At 44.0% G+C, this 20,315-nt stretch overlaps 1 protein-coding gene across 1 annotated transcript in view; it reads right to left on the bottom strand.

The window, feature by feature from the left end:
• Window positions 1–20,315, bottom strand: part of INVS (inversin) — a 168,660-nt gene that overhangs the window by 22,107 nt on the left and 126,238 nt on the right. Inside the window, exons 11-13 of the mRNA XM_015812068.1 lie at window positions 12,163–12,892; window positions 10,913–11,139; window positions 9,312–9,395 (exon numbers count right to left, since the gene is read on the bottom strand). Coding sequence (XP_015667554.1) covers window positions 9,312–9,395; window positions 10,913–11,139; window positions 12,163–12,892 — 1,041 coding nt within the window. The remainder of the gene's footprint in view (window positions 1–9,311; window positions 9,396–10,912; window positions 11,140–12,162; window positions 12,893–20,315) is intronic.

Genomic DNA, 20,315 nt, shown 5'->3' on the forward strand with positions numbered 1-20,315 from the left:
TTAAACCTCAGTTTTTTTTGCTGGGAATTATGGAAAATTTGGATAAAAAAGAAATGGAATTGATGCTGAATTTGATAACTGCGGCGAGATTATTAATAGCTCAATGTTGGAAAACGGATTGTTTGCCTACTATAGAAGATTGGGCATTTAAAGTTTCAAATCTAGCAGAAATGGCCAAGATTTCAGCCTATGTGAAGGACTATTCACAAGAAAGATACATATCGGTTTGGAGAAGATGGATAGATTATATAGAAAACAAATATGGAACTAAAAAGTTTCATTTAGTTTTTGAGTAATATCTGTGATTGCTAATGTAATATATTTTATTTTATTAAAATTAAATATTTTGTAATAATGATTGATATATTAGTTTATGAGGGAGCTAAAGGATGTTATAGAATTGTTAATTTAAGGGTAACATAATTTAAGATAGAATATAATTATTGTATTGTAAACCCTGTGTGTAGCTCTGGGAAGTCGGGGGGAAGGGAGGGGGGTGGGGAAGGGTGGGTTGAGGGAGGTGGGGAGATATATTGTAAAACTTTTAAAAATTTTCAATAAAAAAAAAAAAATAATAATCTCTATTTCCTCTATCCTCTATTTCATCAAAATAGATCCACAAATCCAAATCCTGTATTGAGCTTAACTATTTCAAATGCTATATTCCATATTTCTAATCTAAATGCATAATTAACACTTCGGGTGTCTCCCCATTGCCTTTTTCCTTAACATATTCAATAAACATTTATTAGTATCATTTCTTCTTTTATCTTATTCTTCTTCCATTGCAAAGTAGCTATCATTTCTAATAAAAAAAATATTAGTTCAAAACAGAAAAGAAAAAAAAGAACAAAAAACAAGAAACAAAGACAAAACCAAGAAAAAAGAAAAATACCTTTCTATTTCTATTATACTTTATAATCTATCAATCAATCCCTCAATATCTGTATCAAATTCCTTTAACCTCCTCCCAAAATTATATATCCTAAACATATTAATACATAAACAAACCTCTTATTATTAAATTCAAACCTTTAATTAATTTTTATTCAATCTAACATCTTATTTAACTGTCTTAAGCCATAAATCAGTCCATATCTAATAAGCCTTTTAAACCCGTTACATAAAGGCTTAAGTCACACTCTTAAATCTTATTCTAGCTTTCCTTTTATGCCAAACAGATTTCCATAACAACGCCTCTATCTCAATGAACAAGTCACTTTTTATGCCTTGTGGTATCCTTTGTATCAAACAGAATGTCCCCTTTTCTGTTTTAGAGACCTAGCTCCTTTGTAAGTAATCCCTTGTTGTTTTAAAGAGTCAAGTCTCCACGTTTGAAACTGTTGAATAGCAGGCTCAGTTATGTCCAACTTTGTAGATAATAGTTGCTTATCCAAGCTACCATAATTCTCAGTTCGTTGACCTTGTCTGTCCATTACTGTTGGTTTTAGAGTTGTAGGTGGTTTAATTACAGTCCTTTTTGGTTCCTCGAAGATCTCATCAGCATGCATATGAAGTAAAGTGGACTATTCTTTACCCTTGGTTAATCCCGCTTCTGTTGTTTTTTGGTCTATAGAATGCTCAGATAAAGTCTGGAGGTCAATTTGTAAGTTCAAAGCAGGATTTCTGTTTTTTATTTCCATAGTAAATTCTTTTATTTGCAAACATATTTCGTCAGTAGCTTCATAAAGTTTTTCCAGTATGAGCTTATAGTCAAGTTGAACATAGGGTTGCTATATTTCAAAAATAATTAGGAACAGTCTGTATCATTTAGTAGAGGCTGTGTTCAAGGAACATTTAATCAGTATCCACCCCCACCAGTACAGCTGTTAATTTTCTTTGTATTTTTCCTTTTACGGTAATCTGAAGGTCAAAGTCAGTTTCACCATCAGAAAAAAGAGACAGTTGCAATTTTAACTTTTTCCACAAGGTGTCCTCAGTACAATGTAAAATCTTCTCCCAGAGACCAGGAATCTCATAAACAAGATCAGGAAACACAGAAAAAAGGAGAATTCAAGTCCAATAGCAGATTCAATATTAAAAAAAAATTTCAAGGCCCCAAAGTGAATAAAATAAAAATAAAAATAGAAGAAAAAAATCACTTTAAATTAATTCAGTCCATTTAAGCTTCTTTTTCCCACACTCACAAATGCCGCTTTCTTAGAGCAGGGAAATAATTTCAAAAGTGCTTTTTACATGCACAAAAGAAAAAGGAAAACCAAGAGAGAGAGGAAAAAAAAGTCTCACCCGGCTCAGCCACGGTGGTTCCTGTGCTTAGATGTTCTTCTGACTTCTGGTTACAGCGGCAAGGTGAACGGCCATTTTACTGGCCGGTCTTTCCACCGTCGGCCCAAAGGAGCAATCTCGGGCCGTGGAAGAAGCTGCCGCTCTCCCATGGACGAAGAGGACTTCCTCAGCAGTAGCCGCCCCTCCAAGGCGGCTTTTCGACCCGATTAAAGGTCTACCGGCAGCGGAAACTCAGCTGGGGAGGAGAGCAGTCTCCTCGCACAGCTGCAAGCGCCGCGATCCGGAACCGGAAGTCCTTAAAAGAGCTTTCCTGTAGTGACCCTGCCATGGTCTAATTCAGACTGGAAATATAGCAAAGGAAAATATTTTTCCCCATTCTGCTTTGTCCTGTTTTCCCCACTGGAAATGGCTGTTTGAAACACACACAAAGGGGATACTTTCCTAAAAGTTCACAATTCAAGAATAACAATGTTAGCTTGGATTGCCATAAAGTCCTGTCTGTGACAAAAGAAAACACAAAATTGCTTTCTCCTTTGAGCCCAAGTCTCAATGGATCCAGGATTGAAGTAGAACTGCATGAACCAGGGCATCTCCAACCAATTTGCCTTTCCTTCCTTCCTTCCTTCCTTCCTTCCTTCCTTCCTTTTCTCCCTTCTTTTTCCCCTCCATCCTTTTCCCCCCTCCCTCCCTCCCTTTTTCCCCTCCCTCCCACTCTCCCTTCCTTTCTCTCTCCGTTCCTTCCTTCCTCTCTTTTTTCCCTCCCTCCCTCCCTTCCTTTCCCTTCTCATCTCTTTCCTTCTTCGGTGCTCAGGAAGAAGTGATGGGAGGGGGAGAGATTGCCAGCGCTGCCAGTGTCCATGCTGCCGCCGGTCGTGGCTATCCCACGGGGGTGGATGGGGCTGGTCCCGTTGAAAGGGTGGGCATGGCCAGCCATGGCCAGCTCAACGTCACTCACATCAGGGGCACCTGTGCAGGCCTGGAGCAGATCTGAGGGTCTCCGGCAGAGGGGGCATGGCACCGGGGTGAGCGCCGGGGCATGGTCCACTGGAGAAGCTTCACCGTCTCTCTCAGGCCATGCAGGAATGGCCCTGGATTGTGGCATGGACTGCACAGAGCCTTGGGCAGCAGAGGTCAAGCACCCAGCCTGGCCCTTGAGTTCCCATGGCACCAGGATCCACAGCCCTGCCTAGCCCAGCCGCACTTCCCCAAGGGGTCGGGCAGCTGTGCTTACCTCCTCCTTGAGGCTGCTGCTGCTGTGTTTGTTCTCCTTGGCCAGGTTGCTCATGGTGGGTGCAGGAGGGCAAAGTGCATGGGTCAGAGTGAGGCCCACCCCCTTTCCATGTGAGGAGACCTGGCTTTGTGATCAAAGCATCCTCAGCAATAGGATGGGAGACCACCAGGGGATAGCAAAAGGGCAACAGGGCTGCTGATGGCCAAGTGCTAAGGTAGGACTTCTCTCAGGCCCTCCCCCTTTCTCATTGCACATTGCACAGCTCCTCCTGGGCCCCCCATGCCTGCCGTTAACCCTCCTGCCACCATGCAGTGTAAGGTTGCCACCCACGCCCCTGCCCAGATGTCCTCGCCTCCCCCAAGTGTTTTTTTTAGTAACCTGCCCTTCAGCTGCATTCCGTTTCTCCATTCGCTTCTCAGCCTTCGCCACATGTTTGTGGGACAAAACAAAAGTTCCATGAGACTTTCTAACTTCTCGTGAGATCTTACGAGAAGTTAGAAAGTCTAATGGAACTTTTTTTTTTACCGATAGTCCCACAAACAAATGGCAAAGGCTGAAAAGCGAACGGAGAAATGGAATGCAGCTGAAAGGCAAAAAAAATGCTTGGGGGAGGCGAGGGCATCTGGGCGGGGGCGAGGGTGGCAACCTTACCCTGCATGGTGGCAGGAGGCTTAATGGTGGGTGTGGGAAGCCCAGGAGGAGCTGTGCAAAGCAGGCGGAGGGGAGGCCAGGCAGATTGTGGGTGTCACTCATCTCCTTTGTGCTACCGCCGCTGCTGCTTTAGAGAAAGTGACCCAGCTGTCGCTGCCATCGCCGCTGCCCCACCCGGCTCTGCCACTGCCATGCTGCTGTCCTGCTCCAGCCCCGGCCCTGCGTGACTGTCCTGCTTGTGCCTGTAATCGGTTTCTGTGCCAGCGCTGGCAGCACCCCGCAGTCCCACCCAGCTCCGCTCCGTCCCTGGGCTGTGCCTCTGCCCTGCCGCTCGTGCCTACAATCGACCTCCATGCCGCTGCTGCTGCCAGCACCCTGCAGTCCCGCCTGGCTCTGCTCCATCCCCGGGCAGTGCCTCTACCCTGCGTGGCTGTCCCGCTTGCCCCTGTGATTGGCCTCCGTGCTGCCGCCGCTGCAGAAGTCAGGCAACAGGGGTGTATAAATACGCAGCTCGGGCGAGAAGAAGGTGGGCTTTATAGGGCTGGACCCCGGCACCCCGAGTCCTCCCGTGACAGGGCCTTGCTGATCGCCGGCTCCGAGGAAACACGGCTCAATCCTCAGCAAGCCCTGTTTGCCACTTCCTGCTCAATGCCACTGCCATGAGGCCACAGAACTAGCCAGGCGGAAGTAAGGAACTGGGTTGGGGCAGCGAGAGAAGAGTGCTCTGCGAGAGTTGGGTATGACGCACGTGGGGCTGCTGCCTTGTTTTCTGTGCCGTGCCAGGGCTGGGTTGGACTGGGCGTGGAGCCTCCATGTTGCTTCTTCCCCTGCGGATATCGGGAGTGCCCACCCCACCTACCCCTCGTCCCAGGGCAACTGCCGCCATCTCACGCTCTCCAGCACGTCACCGACCAGCCATGCATGCCAAGCTCAGGCCTCGAGCAGATGGAGGCCGGAGGGGAGCTAGAGCCACGGCTGCTTGGCTCCTCCACCTGAGGACGCGTGTGGGGAGAGGTGCCACCTGGCTCAGTAAGCCCCGGTCTGCCCGCAGAAAGAGGAGGAGGATGGAGGAGAGCTGGCCAGGGACAGGCACAGTGCTGCCCATGGAGGGAATCTGACCAGCCCCAGCCTGGAGGGGGGAGAGGCAGAGGGAACCTGAAGGGAGGCATCCCAGCATGCCCGGCTGGCCGGCAACAGGCTGGAGAGTGCCGGACAGAGGCAGCTGCCCCCGGATGAGGGATAGATGGGTGGGTGCTCCCAATGTCTGCGGGGGAAGAAGCGGCGAGTAGGGTCCGTGCCCAGCCCAGTCCAGCCTAGCCCTGGCATGGCAAGCATAGCAGCAGCCCCATGTGCATCCCCTGCCAGGCAAGCAGAGCTGAAGCATCTGCAGCAGAAGAGTGCAGGCAGGCAGTGGAAGGCCAATCCCCAATCCCAGACTGAAGTAGCGGCATTGGAGTTGGCGGGGAGGGCGCCAGCAGGAGACAAGTCAGGTAGGTGTCGCATCACCTCGACTCTCGCCAGCAGCTGGTTTGGAAAGAGAATTTGGGGAGGGGGAGATGCTGTTTTCCTCCTGGGAAGGCAGAAGGGGAAACAGGCAAAAAGGGGGAGTTTTCCCAGCCAGCCAGCCAGCCCCACCTCCTGATTTTATGCCACGTTCAAAAAAAACTCCAAGCCTGGCACTGCATAGGGTTTGTGCCTTGACACTCCCGCAGCCCCCTCGCAATTGACAAACTCTGCCAGCCAATCTCTTTGGTGGGGGCACAGGGTGTAAGATTGAGAGTATCTTGGCGACGTTTCGATGAGGTCCCACTCGTCATCTTCAGGACGGAGTCTTCGGCTTCAGGCTGGAGTCTTCGGCTTCTGTGTGAGCAAAGTGTGATCGGAGCTGCCGTCTCTCTATAAATACTGGTGGGGGTGGGTGGAGTGCTGGCTTAGTTGCTGTAGGTGGATTGGTTGACTGTGTGGGAGCCATTGTTTGTGGAATGTTTGGCTGTTTTGTAACATCCTGAGTAGTTGAGGTGCTGGCTGTGTGACCATTAGTCTTTTGTGTTATAACGACCTGGGTAATGGGTTGTGTGATTACATCCTGAGATCTAGTGTAGTGATATCCTGAGTTTTGTGTTGCAACATCCTGGGTGGTTGGCTGTGTTGTAACATCCTGAGCTTTAGCATTGTAACCTCCTGAGTTCTGTGATGTGATGTCCAGAGCAGAAGGCTGTGATGTAGCATACCGGCTTTGGTTTGGCTCCGAGTTTGCGTCTAGCTCTGTGTTCATGGCGTGTGTCCGTTTGCTTTGTGTGGGGGTCGGAGGGAGGTGAAGCAGCTGGTGATGTTGTCGTGGTTTGGCTTCTGGATGGTGGTTGCATTTCATCTGAGGGATGGGTTTGGGCTTGGGTTTGGGTCTGGTGAGGGTGAATGGTGGTGGCGTACTGTGTTGTTCTGGGTCCAGTGTCAGTTTTCGTGGCTAGGACCCGTTTGTTGATTAGGGCTAGTTTCCAGATATCTGGTAGGCGGGAGGTATCGTCACGTTTATTCATGTTGTGGGGGTGTTTTTCTATTTCGATGGCTTCCATAATTATTCTCTTGTTGTGGTGTTCAGTTTTGGAGATTAGTTTGGTTCCTTCAAAATCAATTTCATGTCCTGTAGCTTTAAGGTGCTGGAAGAGAGAGGAAGTTTTTTCTTCTTTTCTGACTGCGTTCTTGTGTTCTGCGATGCGGGCATTTATTCTCCTATTTGTCCAATGTATGTAGCTGGGCAGATTTTGCATGGTATTTCATAGACTCCTTGTTTTCTAGCTGGATCCTGTCTTTGGGGTTTCTTAAGATGTTGACTATTTTTTGGTCGGTGCCGAAGGCTGTCTTGATATTGTGTTTGTGGAGAATTTTGCTGATTTTATCTGTGGTGCCTTTGATGTAGGGGAGGAGGGCGATGTCGTTGTACTGTAAATAAAAGGCTTTTATTTTGGATTTAGTGGTTTTTTCCAGGTAGCCTTTCCCATCAGTGAAGAGATCCAGCAAAGAATCATCCCCAGAGAGAAATCATCCAGATGCCCCAAGCTCTATGGCCTCCCCAAGTCAGCTCCATAGGCTCACCTCTACAGAATCTTGCCAAATTTCTCGCCAAACAACTTCAGCCCTACACAGAATCCATCTCCTCATACGTACAAAACTCACTCCACTTCATAGAAACAATAAAGAAACAAAACCTACAACCCAGCGACCTACTCGTGAGCTTCGATGTCACATCCCTCTTCACCCAAGTGCCTATCAAAGAAGCCTTGACAGCTATCCAAAACAAATACAACCCCCCAAAGCACATCCTAGATCTGACCAACCACTGCCTAACCAACACATACTTCATCCACAATGGACAAAGATACAAACAGATAGAAGGAGCATCTATGGGATCACCTCTCTCATCCGTCATTGCAAACCTATACATGGAACACTTCGAAACCAATGCCTTAGACAAATCTGAACACAAACCCAAACTCTGGCTCAGATATGTAGATGACACTTTTGTAATTTGGCCACACGGGAAAGAAAAACTGACACTGGACCCAGAACAACACAGTACGCCACCACCATTCACCCTCACCAGACCCAAACCCAAGCCCAAACCCATCCCTCAGACGAAATGCAACCACCATCCAGAAGCCAAACCACGACAACATCACCAGCTGCTGCACCTCCCTCCGACCCCCACACAAAGCAAACGGACACAAGCCATGAACACAGAGCTAGACCGCAAACTCGGAGCCAAACCAAAGCCCGGTATGCTACATCACAGCCTTCTGCTCTGGACATCACATCACAGAACTCAGGAGGTTACAATGCTAAAGCTCAGGATGTTACAACACAGCCAACCACCCAGGATGTTGCAACACAAAACTCAGGATATCACTACACTAGATCTCAGGATGTACTCACACAACTCATTACCCAGGTCGTTATAACACAAAAGACTAATGGTCACACAGCCAGCACCTCAACTTCTCAAGGATGTTACAAAACAGCCAAACATTCCACAAACAATGGCTCCCACACAGCCAACCAATCCACCTACAGCAACTAAGCCAGCACTCCACCCACCCCCACCAGTATTTATAGAGAGACGGCAGCTCCGATCACACTTTGCTTGCACAGAAGCCGAAGACTCCAGCCTGAAGATGATGAGTGGGACCTCGTCGAAACGTCACCAAGATACTCTCAATCTTACACAGGAAAAGACCCGAATACGCTAAGACCTGCATACCTGTACCCATGAAAATCTACAAAAACTTATATGTGTGTGTGTGTGTGTGTGTGTGTATGTATATAGCATGTGTATATGTGTCTTATGTATCGGTATGGGTATATATACTTTGGGCATTTTTCAAGCTGACAACATAAAAAAAAGGCTAGAAGAGGCCTTCAGAGATAATGAGTATCACCTGAGTGGTGCCATACTTCATATGAAAAAAATGAAAACTGTTGGGAAAAAAAGTAGGCTGCTCAAATGGGTAGTTGGATAGTTCAGCCAGTTAAATATAAGAACACTACCTCATTTTGGCACTTTTCCAAACGTTTATCTCAGAATGTGTAGGGTACTATGCACTATAGTGAGCCCACTGAATTAATTTATTTTACACATCTACACCTAATTATATGTCTATCTGACTTGTGTCCCTTTCCAAAATCTCCATGAACTTTTATTGCATCTGAAGAATGGAAAATCCACAAGATGGTGGGGAAATCTTATTCCATTTGAACATCTAAAGACATTTTAAATTGGTAGGTGCCAGTACTGGGATTCTCTTTATTCATGCTGATAATTCTATTTATATGATCAAGAAATGCATAGGGGGAGAAGTCAACAAAAAAGTAATTATAGGTATTCTGCCTCAATGAACACTGTCAGTATATAAAGGCATGACATATGATGTGGTGTTTAGTTTTAGTTCTGCCCTGAAGAAGCTAGTACTAGGATTAGTGAAATATCCTCCCATATTACAGGTCTCACATGGCCTTATCTGGAAGCCATTTCATCAATATCCATTTGCCATTTTTCCTAGCATGCTCAAGTAATCACCACAATAGGCTTTTTTTCTGATGTTGCTATAGCATGTATCTTTTGCCTCACATCTAATGTTTATAAACATTGTATTTATAAAGACAATAATCACAGACATTGGAATTGTACCTGATATTAACTGAAGTTCACAAAATTGCTGTTTTGAAGAAGGCAATCTCATTGGGTGATTCACCTTTCCTTCTTGTGAGTGCCCTATAAAACAAATTTCCAAAGTGTATGAATGCCGAATGCCTCAATGAATGAAAAGCATTCGACAACATAAAATAAATAAAAATAATGATAAATAATGAATGCCTGTTTTCATCATTTTACCAAAAGACATCATAAGTTATATCTGCCTTCAGGAGGTGGCTGTTTCAGGGGTCTTCCACTGAGCATATTACTGCAAGACCATATAAAATAGACAAATGCTACCTGAAGATATCTTCCAATAAAACACCTTCAATTGGTCCTAGAAATCTATCAGCAACCAATATAAATTAATGCTAGTCAGAAGGTGGGTTTCTGCATTATTTGCCAACTAGAATTTCCAACTAATCATAAATGGCACCCTCCCCATTTATTGAAGTAGTCTATCTGAGGCATGACAAGAGCCTGAGTCATGCTTTAGCATCTCTTGATTCAAGAAAGAATAAGAAACTGAGAGACCCACCAAAGTTGTCCAAAGGCGCTCCTGGCTATGACTTCTATATGCTATTCTAGCAGGAGTTGTTAACTCAAGGAGAATACTTAGATACATAGATTATAGCTAGATGATAGCTAGATAGCTAGATAGAAGATAGAGATAAACAGATAGACATCATGTTTTCCCCAAAATAAGACCTATCCCAAAAATAAGGCCTAGCTTGATTTTTGCGTCTGCACCTAATATAAGCCCTACCGCCAAAATAAGCCCTAGTTAAGGCTATCTGGTTGCACAAGGTGGGATGAGGCGCAGGTGTAAAAATCAAGGGGTGGGGGGAATGGGAGCTGCCCCATGTGCCCTGCACCTGCTTACCTCAGAACTTCCACAGCCAGGCCTCCCATGCCCCAACACCTGTCTCGCCTCGCAGTGGTGGCACTGACAGCCCCATCCAGAAGGAACCAGTGCAGCCGCCACTGGCCCACTTCTTCTGCAGCTGCTTGCTGCCGCTCATGTGCCTCACCCCTGGCCTCCATTTCACCAGCAGAAGCCTTCAATAAAGGCCTCTGCATCTGAGAATGGAGCTCAGGGATGACATGTTCATTGTGTCCCGGCCTCTGTTTCGCCGGCAGAGGCATTCAGGAAGAGGCCTCTGCCGGTGAAATGGAGGATGGGGTGCAACACATGCGTTATCTCTGAGCTCAATTCTGGGCTGCAGAGGCCTTTCCTGAAGGCCTCTGCCAGCAAAACAGAGGACAAGGATGAGACGTGTGAGTGACAGTGAGTGGCTACAAAAGAAGTGGGCCAGCGACAGCCACATGGCCTCCTTCTGGATGGGGCTGTTGGTGCTGGCGCTGCAAGGCGAGCCAATGAAAAAGACATCTCCTGAAAATAAGACTGAATGCCTCTTTTGGAGGCAAAAAAAATATAAAACTGGGTCTTATTTCTGGGGAAACACAGATAGATAGATGATAGATAGATGATAGATAGATAGACAGACAGACAGACAGACAGACAGAAAAAAAGAACTGTGACTGAAAAAAGTTTCAATCTCCCAAAATAAGTATTTAGTGATGTGTATTATTACCATATATCTGCTTCAGAGTGGTTGACTTCTGTACCAAGTTGTTTCCTGAGCTATTTTTTTTCATGGCCTTTGGGATTTTGCCTGAAGTAAGTATTTTTAGTGCAGTAAAGTTTAACTTTTTGTTCCAAATGGCCTTAATGCACAAGACAACTGTTTTTTGTTGCCATTCATCTTTGCATTGCTGCTTCATGCTAAAATGCTGATGGAATTGTTCTCTTAGCTGATAGCTAGAAAGAGAAAACCAGGCGAGAAATTCCATTTTAGCTTATCACTTTTTAACTCCAGATTTTTCTATTAACCATTTCTTTTTCAATGTTTGCAATAATAACATTTTCTCTTAATTGGATTAAACCCCCCCCCCCCCATTTTCAATGTTTTTAAAAAGCAGTAAACAAATATAAAAAACTCAGGGATCTATAACAACCACTGTCTACATAGAATATAAAAGACATGAAAAGCAGAGAAATAATAAATCCATACAACATTAAACTTATAAAACACATATAACTTACAGAAACTCTATACTTTTACACCGTTATTTTTAGAATATAAAGACATTTAAAAATGAATAATAAATCTGTTCCTTAATATGAGGATAATAATTTCATCTGTAAATATATCCTCATTACTAAGCCCAAAGCTTGATAGAGACAAAATTCTTCATATAATGTCAAATTCTTTATTTCAGGAGTATAAGTGAAATCTCATTCACTTTCTTGCCTTTCTCTGAACCATTCATTGGCCCTTGGATATTCTGCTTTTGGACAGTTCTAACAAATATGTGTGTCCTTTCTTCATGAGAATGATTGTTCCTTCAGCTAAAAAGACTGCTCACTGCATTATTTCTTATTTCCACATTACTATATCTAATATTCTTATACTTCAAAACTGTTTAACATATCTGAAATTGTGAAAAGTTAACATGGGGAACAAAAGGATGACAAGTTAAAAAATAAAGCAATTTCCAATGTTCTATCATCTGTGCTTATTTGAATCACCACTTCCTGAATTCTGGGACTGATGATTTAAATCAGGTTGAGAAACACTAAGTAAATCAGCAAAATACAACACAATAGCTACTCCACCTGTTTACATCCCTTCCAATTCACTTGATGCATTACATATATACTTGACATCACATTGCTCAAAGTATACCAAAACACAATTTTAAATATATGCTAAGCTTCATGATGAAATCTTTAATAGTAATTAAAATGAGATAAAATAGAGCAATTTACCCACATCCATACCTTCTCCAAGCCTTTTGAATAACATTTGCTGCATTATACTTCCTCTGAAAGAGCTCTTTTCTTACTCTTTCTTTTTCTATTACTTGCATCTGAACAAAACCTGGCTGATCTTCTGAATTCCTGGATGTTAATAGAACTTCTCTGTTCAGGTTTGCATCACCTCTAGCCATCTTGTTGAGTGCAATCATTGTAATACTTGCATTCTTGTCCATCAAACAGATGTCACTATTTTTCATTTTGTTGATCTGTGTAACTGTAGCATTTGAAGTAGCCTTTTCAACTTTCATTGTTCTTACTGAGATATTGCCAGGCCTGCTCAAGTTAGCCCAGGACCATTTTTTATTGTTTAATTCTTTACTTTTTGTTTTTAATTGTTGTGGGTTATTTTTAAATGCTATATTACATTGACCCAAGTTTCTGATACTTCTATTATTTCTATCATCCTGAATAGAAACTGTTATTTTTTCAGAATGGTTTATATTATTCCTTACAGACCAGTTTGGATGGTCTGATTTTTCCCCAGAGTTGGGAGATTTAGTGTTTGAATTATGCCTTTTATTGCTGATGTGCATAAACATATCAGCTGTTGTAGGAGGCTTGCTATCCCTGCCTAAAGTAGAAGATACAGTTTGATGCTTTCTTTCGGCTTGATGCCTACGTTTGTCATTATTCTTACAGGAATATGAAAGGATATAGGCAGGCTTGCTATTACTGTTTTCCTCACATACATCTGTGGAAACGAGATAAATACAAATATGCTTGTCACTTATTAAATATGGTTAGCTTGATACAGTTAAATATAGTAAGCTTAACAATTTTGAGACTCAATATTATTATGATACAAAAATAATTTTTTTCAGTCAACTTGTAAGATCTAGTTTTAAAGCTAAAAATAGTTTAGAAGCTTAATACATAAAATATTAAATATAAACAAATAATAGAACATATATTGCAGGATTCTAATACAGTATGTAATTTTTAAGCAGCCATGTGCAAATCTTTACAGTATCCTATTCAGTATCTTCCCGAACTAAGATCTTGTTTTTTTAAAATATCCCTTTATTATTTTTACAAATAACTCAAGGTGGTAAACATATCCAACACTCCTTCTACCTCCTATTTTCCATACAACAACCTATAAGGTGCGTTGCGCTGACCGGCCCAAGGTCACCCAACTGGCTTTCATGGCTAAGGCAAAACTTGAACTCATGATCTCTTGTTTTCAAGGCTGGTGCCTTGTTTTTAGATAGGAATTCCACTCCTATATATAAGTATGCATGCTTAAATGCAATTCCCACTATTCTCATATGTTCTATGATCCACTAGATGCTTTTAATGACAATTTAATAAAATAGGCATTTTAGTAACGACAAAGTTTGGATTATGTGATTCACACATTACTACCCAAAGAACTATTGTTATAGGTCAAAGAACAATTTTTCATTGTAATTTCTGTAATTTACACTTTATAGTTGGACTAGAAGACTTCCAAGGTCTCTTTTATTATTCTATGTTCTATGTTCTAATAAGGTGTTTAGCTGGTGAAAGTAGAGTTGTTCACAGAGAAGTCATGCCAAAGCAGTCTTGAACAAAAGTTTAAATGTATCACAAATATAGCCAAGGATGTTGTGCTCTCTTATATTGTTGTCTTAATCTTGTCATGGATCTCAAGAATAATTGGCGTTACATCAGGGGTCCTTTGATTTTCTGTCTACTATGAAAAAAATATGAGAGTTTCTAAAAGGATGGTGGTACTTCTGAAGATAAAAACATAACTGAAAGGTGAGCATTCAAAGAAAGTCAAGCATATGCAAAAGAAAAAAGAAAAGACATTAACAAATTCACTGTTAATAGGAAAAATCAAACAAAAAAGCAATGTTTCCTGATGTGTAACTAGCACAACAAATTTCCAAGCACACAGTGAATTCACTCACTTTGTCAGTTGACATAACCACTATTGAGAAGGGAAATTTATTGACAGTGGATGTAACAAGCAAACTGCTAATAACTCAAAATATTTAGACATAAGCAGTAGAAAATGGGAACACTCTCTATTGTAGCATGGGTTATGGAGAAAGTTACTAAATAAACTCTTTTTGGAGGCAAAAAGACATTGTTAAAGATTAGCAATGCCTTTTATATATCATAGTAAACAGTTCCAAAAAATCAGATGCTTTTGGCAGGTTCAGTATATTTCTCTTGCAATTGCTGTAGATCATGGCAAAACAGGATTGACATGATCACTACAGTATACCAAGAATGTAATTAACTTACTCTATATCTTTGCAAGAGTTCAGGTCATAAGCATGAAAAGGAGTAATATAAAGGAACTGAATTATTCAATAGCAATTAAATATACTGTTATGTATTGAGGTTAATTTACTTGGAAACTGCATCTGTTTAAGCTCCAGACTGACTGACTACATGTTAATCAGCTTATCTTTAAGAGGGAAATATTGCTTTAATTCTATTGGCTGCCGCCTAGTGGTGAGCTGTATAAATAGTGGTTAAGCAGCAGTTAGGGCTGCTTCTGTGGTTAGCTGAATAAAGAGTTGTTGTTTGCACCATTCACCTCGTCAATGCCTCACCGAACTGGAAACATAACATATACATTAGGGATGTATAGACTATTCCGCTTGAGCCAGAGATGCAGTGACAATTGTTTTGTGACAACAAGATATTCAAAGGTTCCTAGCAATCTTTGCCAAAGCAAAGGAGTCACAGGAAATACTGAACATTTTTTTGTGCATTGGCAAAATGTCTTCATGAAGGCAAGAGACAGGAATATTGGGGATGGGTGAAGAACTGAGTCCCCTGAAAATACACTGAAATCCAAAACAAAGTTAAAGTACTGTATCTGTTAGAAAAAATCTCCAATGAGTTACTGCTGTAATTGATTTTAAAAAATGAGATTGTCCAGTCTCTTCTTAAAAACTTCCAGTATTGAAGCATTCACAACTTCTGGAGGCAGATTGTTCCACTGATTAATTGCTCTAACTGTCAGGAAATTTCTCCTTAGTTCTAGGTTGCTTCTCTCTTTGATAATTTTCATCCATTGTTTCTTCTCCTGCTTTCAGGTGCTTTGTGGCAACCCGATAATGATAATGATAATCACCGCTTCGCTCCCAAGGCGTGCAACTGACATTCAGGCAAATGTCCACCTCTGGAAGATGTCGTACTGGATACTGTACAAATGCATAACCCATATATGTAAAACACAGAGAACACATTTAAAAAAAAAATAGAGTTCACATTTTTTTTCTGCAGTTGCCTCCTGGTTCGTGGAGCTTCCCACTCTAATAATACTTTTCACCTTTCCAGGATCCATTTCCACTCCCTTGCTAGACACGTGATACCCTAAGTAATCCAGACTAGTTTTATGGAAGTCACATTTGGATAGTTTGGTGTAAAGCTTAGCTTTCAATAGTTTCCTCAGCATTTCTCTCACTAGCTTCTCATGATCTTCCATTGTCTCAGAGTAGATAAAAATGTGATCCAAGTGCCCCAGCATCCTCTTTTACAAGTGCTCATGCAGCACTTCATTAATCACAACATATACATTCATTAATCAGTTGCATGAACATAGCAGGCACTCCCTGTAATCCAAAGGGCATCACCCAGAATCCTAAGGGGGAATTAAAAGCTGTATTCCATTCATCCCCCTCCCCGATCCTCACTTGTTAGTACACTTCTCTCAAATCCAGTTTAGTGAACACCTTCCCTTTGGACAGGTATCCCAGCATGTCTTTCATTACGGAGAGGGGGTACATGTTGTTATGTTTGGTGATTGGTGAGGCATCAACGAGGCAGCAGGTGAACAATCAATTCTTTATTGCAGGTTTAAACAGAAGCCTGGATAACTGCAGCTCCATCCCTATTTATACACTCAACAACTAGTGGCAGCCAATAGGATTCAAATATTAGTTCCTGCTTTAATTAGCATGTAGATAGCAAGTCTGGCTCTTAACTGACAGAGTCTTATGACTGTTTTTTCAACAATTCCAAATACTCGAAACTTTTGGAGGCCCCTGGTCTGTCAGCTTGCCTGCCAGGCTTGGAAGACCAGCGCTATGGGACCCATCCATCACTGGTAGACTCGAGTCTCTGTGGCTGGGCTGTCCTGGTAGGCCCGAGCCAGTGTCCATAGGTGGAACAGAGTCCACCAGTCCTGGGCATTGTCCATTGGTTGTGATATCAGTGGTTGGGACTGACTCACCAGATGCTTGAGTTTCGTCCCTTAGTCTGAGAGCTCCGCCCTCACTGGTAGAATCTGATGCACTATTGCACTTGTGCTGCTCCTGAGTTTGACTGTCACTAGAGTCATGAGTTACTGGCTGGTTTGCCAACCTCTGCCGCAGTTGGTCGAAGTGCCTGCGTAGCATGCGACCATCTTCCAGGATCACTTCGTACAAAAGTGGTCCAGTCACCTTACAAACCACAGCTACCACCCACAATGCCCCTTGCTCATAGTTCCTCGCCCAGACCGGGTTGCCAACTTGCAAGTGCCATGGTGCCTTTGGCTGTGTTGCTTGTGAAGCAACTCTATCTGGATGTAGGCGATCCAGCTTTGTGATCAAGCGCCGGCCCCATCTTAATTCTGCTGGGCTTCTGTGTTGCATGGGTTGTGTGTTGGCAGAGTAGGAAATCTGCCAGTCTGTATTGCCAGTTACCTGTGACTATCCACTTTAAGGACTCCTTTGTTGTTCGGACCATGCGCTCCGCTTGGCCGTTCGAAGACGGGTGGAAAGGGGCTGATGTGGCGTGTCTGATCGTATTTGCCCTTAAAAAAGACTGAAATTCTGAAGCAGTAAATTGAGCCCCATTGTCTGAGACAAACACGTCAGGTAACCCGTGTGTGGCAAAGATTCTGCGCAGCTCCTGCATGGTCCTGGCAGCAGTCATGGTTGGGACAGGTGCGACCTTTAACCACTTGGAGTGACTGTCCACCACAATGAGGAAGAGTTGTCCCTGGAAAGGCCCTGCATAATCGATGTGAATCCTGGACCAGGGGGCGTATGTGGTTTCCCATCTATGGACTGGGGCATGGGGAATCTCTGGCCTAGATTGCTGGCAAATGTGGCAGCTGTGTACCTGAGCCTCAATATCTTTGTCCAGCCCAGGCCACCAAAGGTAGCTTTGTGTGAGTGCCTTCATCCAGACTATTCCCGGATGTCCCTCATGCAGAGACTCCAGGACTCTAGTCTTCAGTGAGTTTGGGACTACAACCCGACTACCCCACAAGACGCACCCCCTGTGAGCTGACAACTCGTTCTTTCTCCTACTAAAACTCTGGAAGTTAGGCCTTGGACTAGTTTCTGGCCATCCTGTGACCACCCAGTTTAACACGTGGCTTAGCATCGTGTCAGATGCTGTCTCCGCAGCCACATCCCCTGTGTTAAGGGGAGACTCAGGCAGATCCTGGATAGCCAGGATGTGCGTGGCTGGAGCGGAGTCAGACTCTAAATGCGGCAATGGCAGTCTGCTAAGGCTGTCTGTGTGGCCCATTTCCCTACCTGGTTTATGAATCAAATTGAAATTGTATGCTGACAGAAATATTGACCACCTCAACATCCTAGGAGATATGATCTGGGGTGTTTGCTTGTTCGTTGTGAACAACCCCAGGAGTGGCTTGTGGTCTGTGAAGACCATGAAAGGCCTGCCATACAGTAGTCATGAAGCTTCTTGATCCCTGCCACTATGGCCAAGGCCACTTTATCTATTTGAGTGTAATTACGCTCTGCAGAGGACAAGGTCCTCGAGTAATAGGCGATTGGAGCTTGCCTTCCATCAGTCATTACATGACTCAACACAGCCCCAACTCCATATAGTGACACATCCCAAGCGATGTAGACAGGCAGCTTTTCATTAAAATGCATCATTGACTGCTATCCACTGGCTGAAGGATGCCTTGCTGCACCGCTTATCCAGCTCTGCATCGATCTTCTGCTTGAGGGCAAAGGGCACTCTACGCGGCTTGATCTGTATTGGAGGTACGGCAGGATCAAGCCGAAGAGCTATGGGAGGACCTTTATATTTCCCAACGTGAGGGCTAAAAACTCACTTAGGGAAAACTCCCGGCAAACTGCCGCTAAATCCACTGCTTGTGTGCTGTTTATTCCAGTTACATGGATTCCCAATGCATCAAACCAATCAAGCCCAATGAGGCTTGTGTGGTTGCCCTCAGCTACTACGACTTCTAGGGGCCCCTCAAATTCCTTGAATTGCACCCATAGTGAAGCTTCTCCCTTGACTGTTACTCGGAAGATTTGGAAATCCATTAAGACAAGGTTCGACGGCTTGAGCTTAACCCTTTTGCCGCTGCGACTACAAATGTGTTTGAAGGTTTCCTGGGAAATTATGGATAATGCGGACCCCATATCTAGTTCCATGTTGCATGGAACTCCCTGCAGCTTGACTTTGAGCCACAGTTTTTCCTTAAGAGGGCGATGGGCACCTGTTTTAAGTACAATCCTCCTAGTGGCACAATAGCCCACCCTGTGTTGCCCCAGGGCCCCGGTACCTTTCTGGGGAAACTCTTCTGGTGGACTCACTCTCCGATGACCCTGACAGACTGCGGTGATGTGGCCTTGTTTGCCACATGCCCGGCACATTGCGGTGCAGAACCGGCAGTCCGTGCGTTTGTGTCGGCCTCCACACCCCGCACATCGAGAGAAGGAAACTGCTTTGTCAACTGGGCGTGGTGGCCTTCTTTCTGGAGGCTGCTGTAAGCGATCGACCTCTTGATCTGATTCGGAGTCTTCGAGCCTCTCAGCGCCCTCCTGGTGGATGGCCTCTGTGCAGGGAATGCTCCTGGAGAGCCGTAAGGCCTTGACAGCTCCCCTGGAGGCTTCTTCGGCTGTGATTTCTCTTAGAGCCTTTTGAAATGAAATAATCTCTTTGGCAAACAATTTCTGTTGGAGATCCCTGCTTTTTAACCCGCATACTAAGCGGTCTCGCAGCCTCTCTTCAAGATCTTGGAAATTGCAGGGTCGGGCCACTTGACGAAGGGCAGCAATCAATTCAGTAGCCGATTCGCCTGGTCGTTGGTCTCTTTTTTCGAAGGCGTGCCTCCAGGTGATGACTGATAGCTTCAGCTCAAAGTGTTCTTTGAGCATTCTCTTAAGTTTGGAATAAGTAACAGATTCAAGCGGCACCGGAGCTATTAGGTTTTTGGCGATCTCGAACGTTGCCTGGCCACAAACAAACAGCAGCGTTGTGGCCTTCAAGCCGTCCTCATGAACTTGGTTGACTCTAAAGTAATTCTCGACTCTCGCGATGTACGAGCTCCACCTCTCTGGATGTGCGACATCGAATTCTGAGAGTTTCCCGAGTTTGGCCATGGTGAGTTGCTTCCGTTGTTTTCAGCCTCGCAATGCCTCGTGCTACCAAGGCTTCTTCTAATCTCCCAGGGACAGTTCCTTGGGAGTGTTCTTCCTCCAGCATTTTCGTACTGGCAGGAATGGGGGGGGAACGTGGTCCTAACCAAGGCTTGGCTTACGCCCTTAATGACTCAGCTCTTCGAATTTGGCAGCACATCCCACCTTTGTTGCCACTGTTATGTTTGGTGATTGGTGAGGCATCAACAAGGCATCAGGTGAACAATCAACTCTTTATTGCAGGCTTAAACAGAAGCCTGGATCACTGCAGCTTCATCCCTATTTATACACTCAACAACTAAGTGGCAGCCAATAGGATTCAAATATTAGTTCCTGCTTTAACACAAGATAATTAGCATGTAGACAGCAAGTCTGGCTCTTAACTGACAGTCTTATGACTGTTTTTTCAACTATTCCAATTACTCCAAAACATTACACATGTTTTCCACACAAACCCCGTTAATCCCTTGGAAATCAATGCACAGTCTCAAAGAACTATCTTTTTTTCCTTGAAGACTACCAGTGCTGCCACCCTAGATTTTGCTGGCTGGATGAAACCCCTAGCCAAATTCTTATCCATGAAGTTGCAGAGTTGTTCCATCTCTCTTGGGGTCATGGAGTACATCTTTGTTTGGGTAGCTTTTACCCAGGCAGGAATTCAATTGCACAATTCATGGGGTAGTGAGGGGGGAGTGTATCCAATTCCCACTCACTAAATGTTTCTGCCAAATCTCAGTATTCTTTTCAGATGCTTGGCTTGGCTTGCCTGCTTTCCGC

This window comes from Protobothrops mucrosquamatus, unplaced genomic scaffold, assembly GCF_001527695.2.
Source record: "Protobothrops mucrosquamatus isolate PMUCROS unplaced genomic scaffold, P.Mucros_1.0 scaffold66, whole genome shotgun sequence".
NCBI classification, from domain to species: domain Eukaryota; kingdom Metazoa; phylum Chordata; class Lepidosauria; order Squamata; family Viperidae; genus Protobothrops; species Protobothrops mucrosquamatus.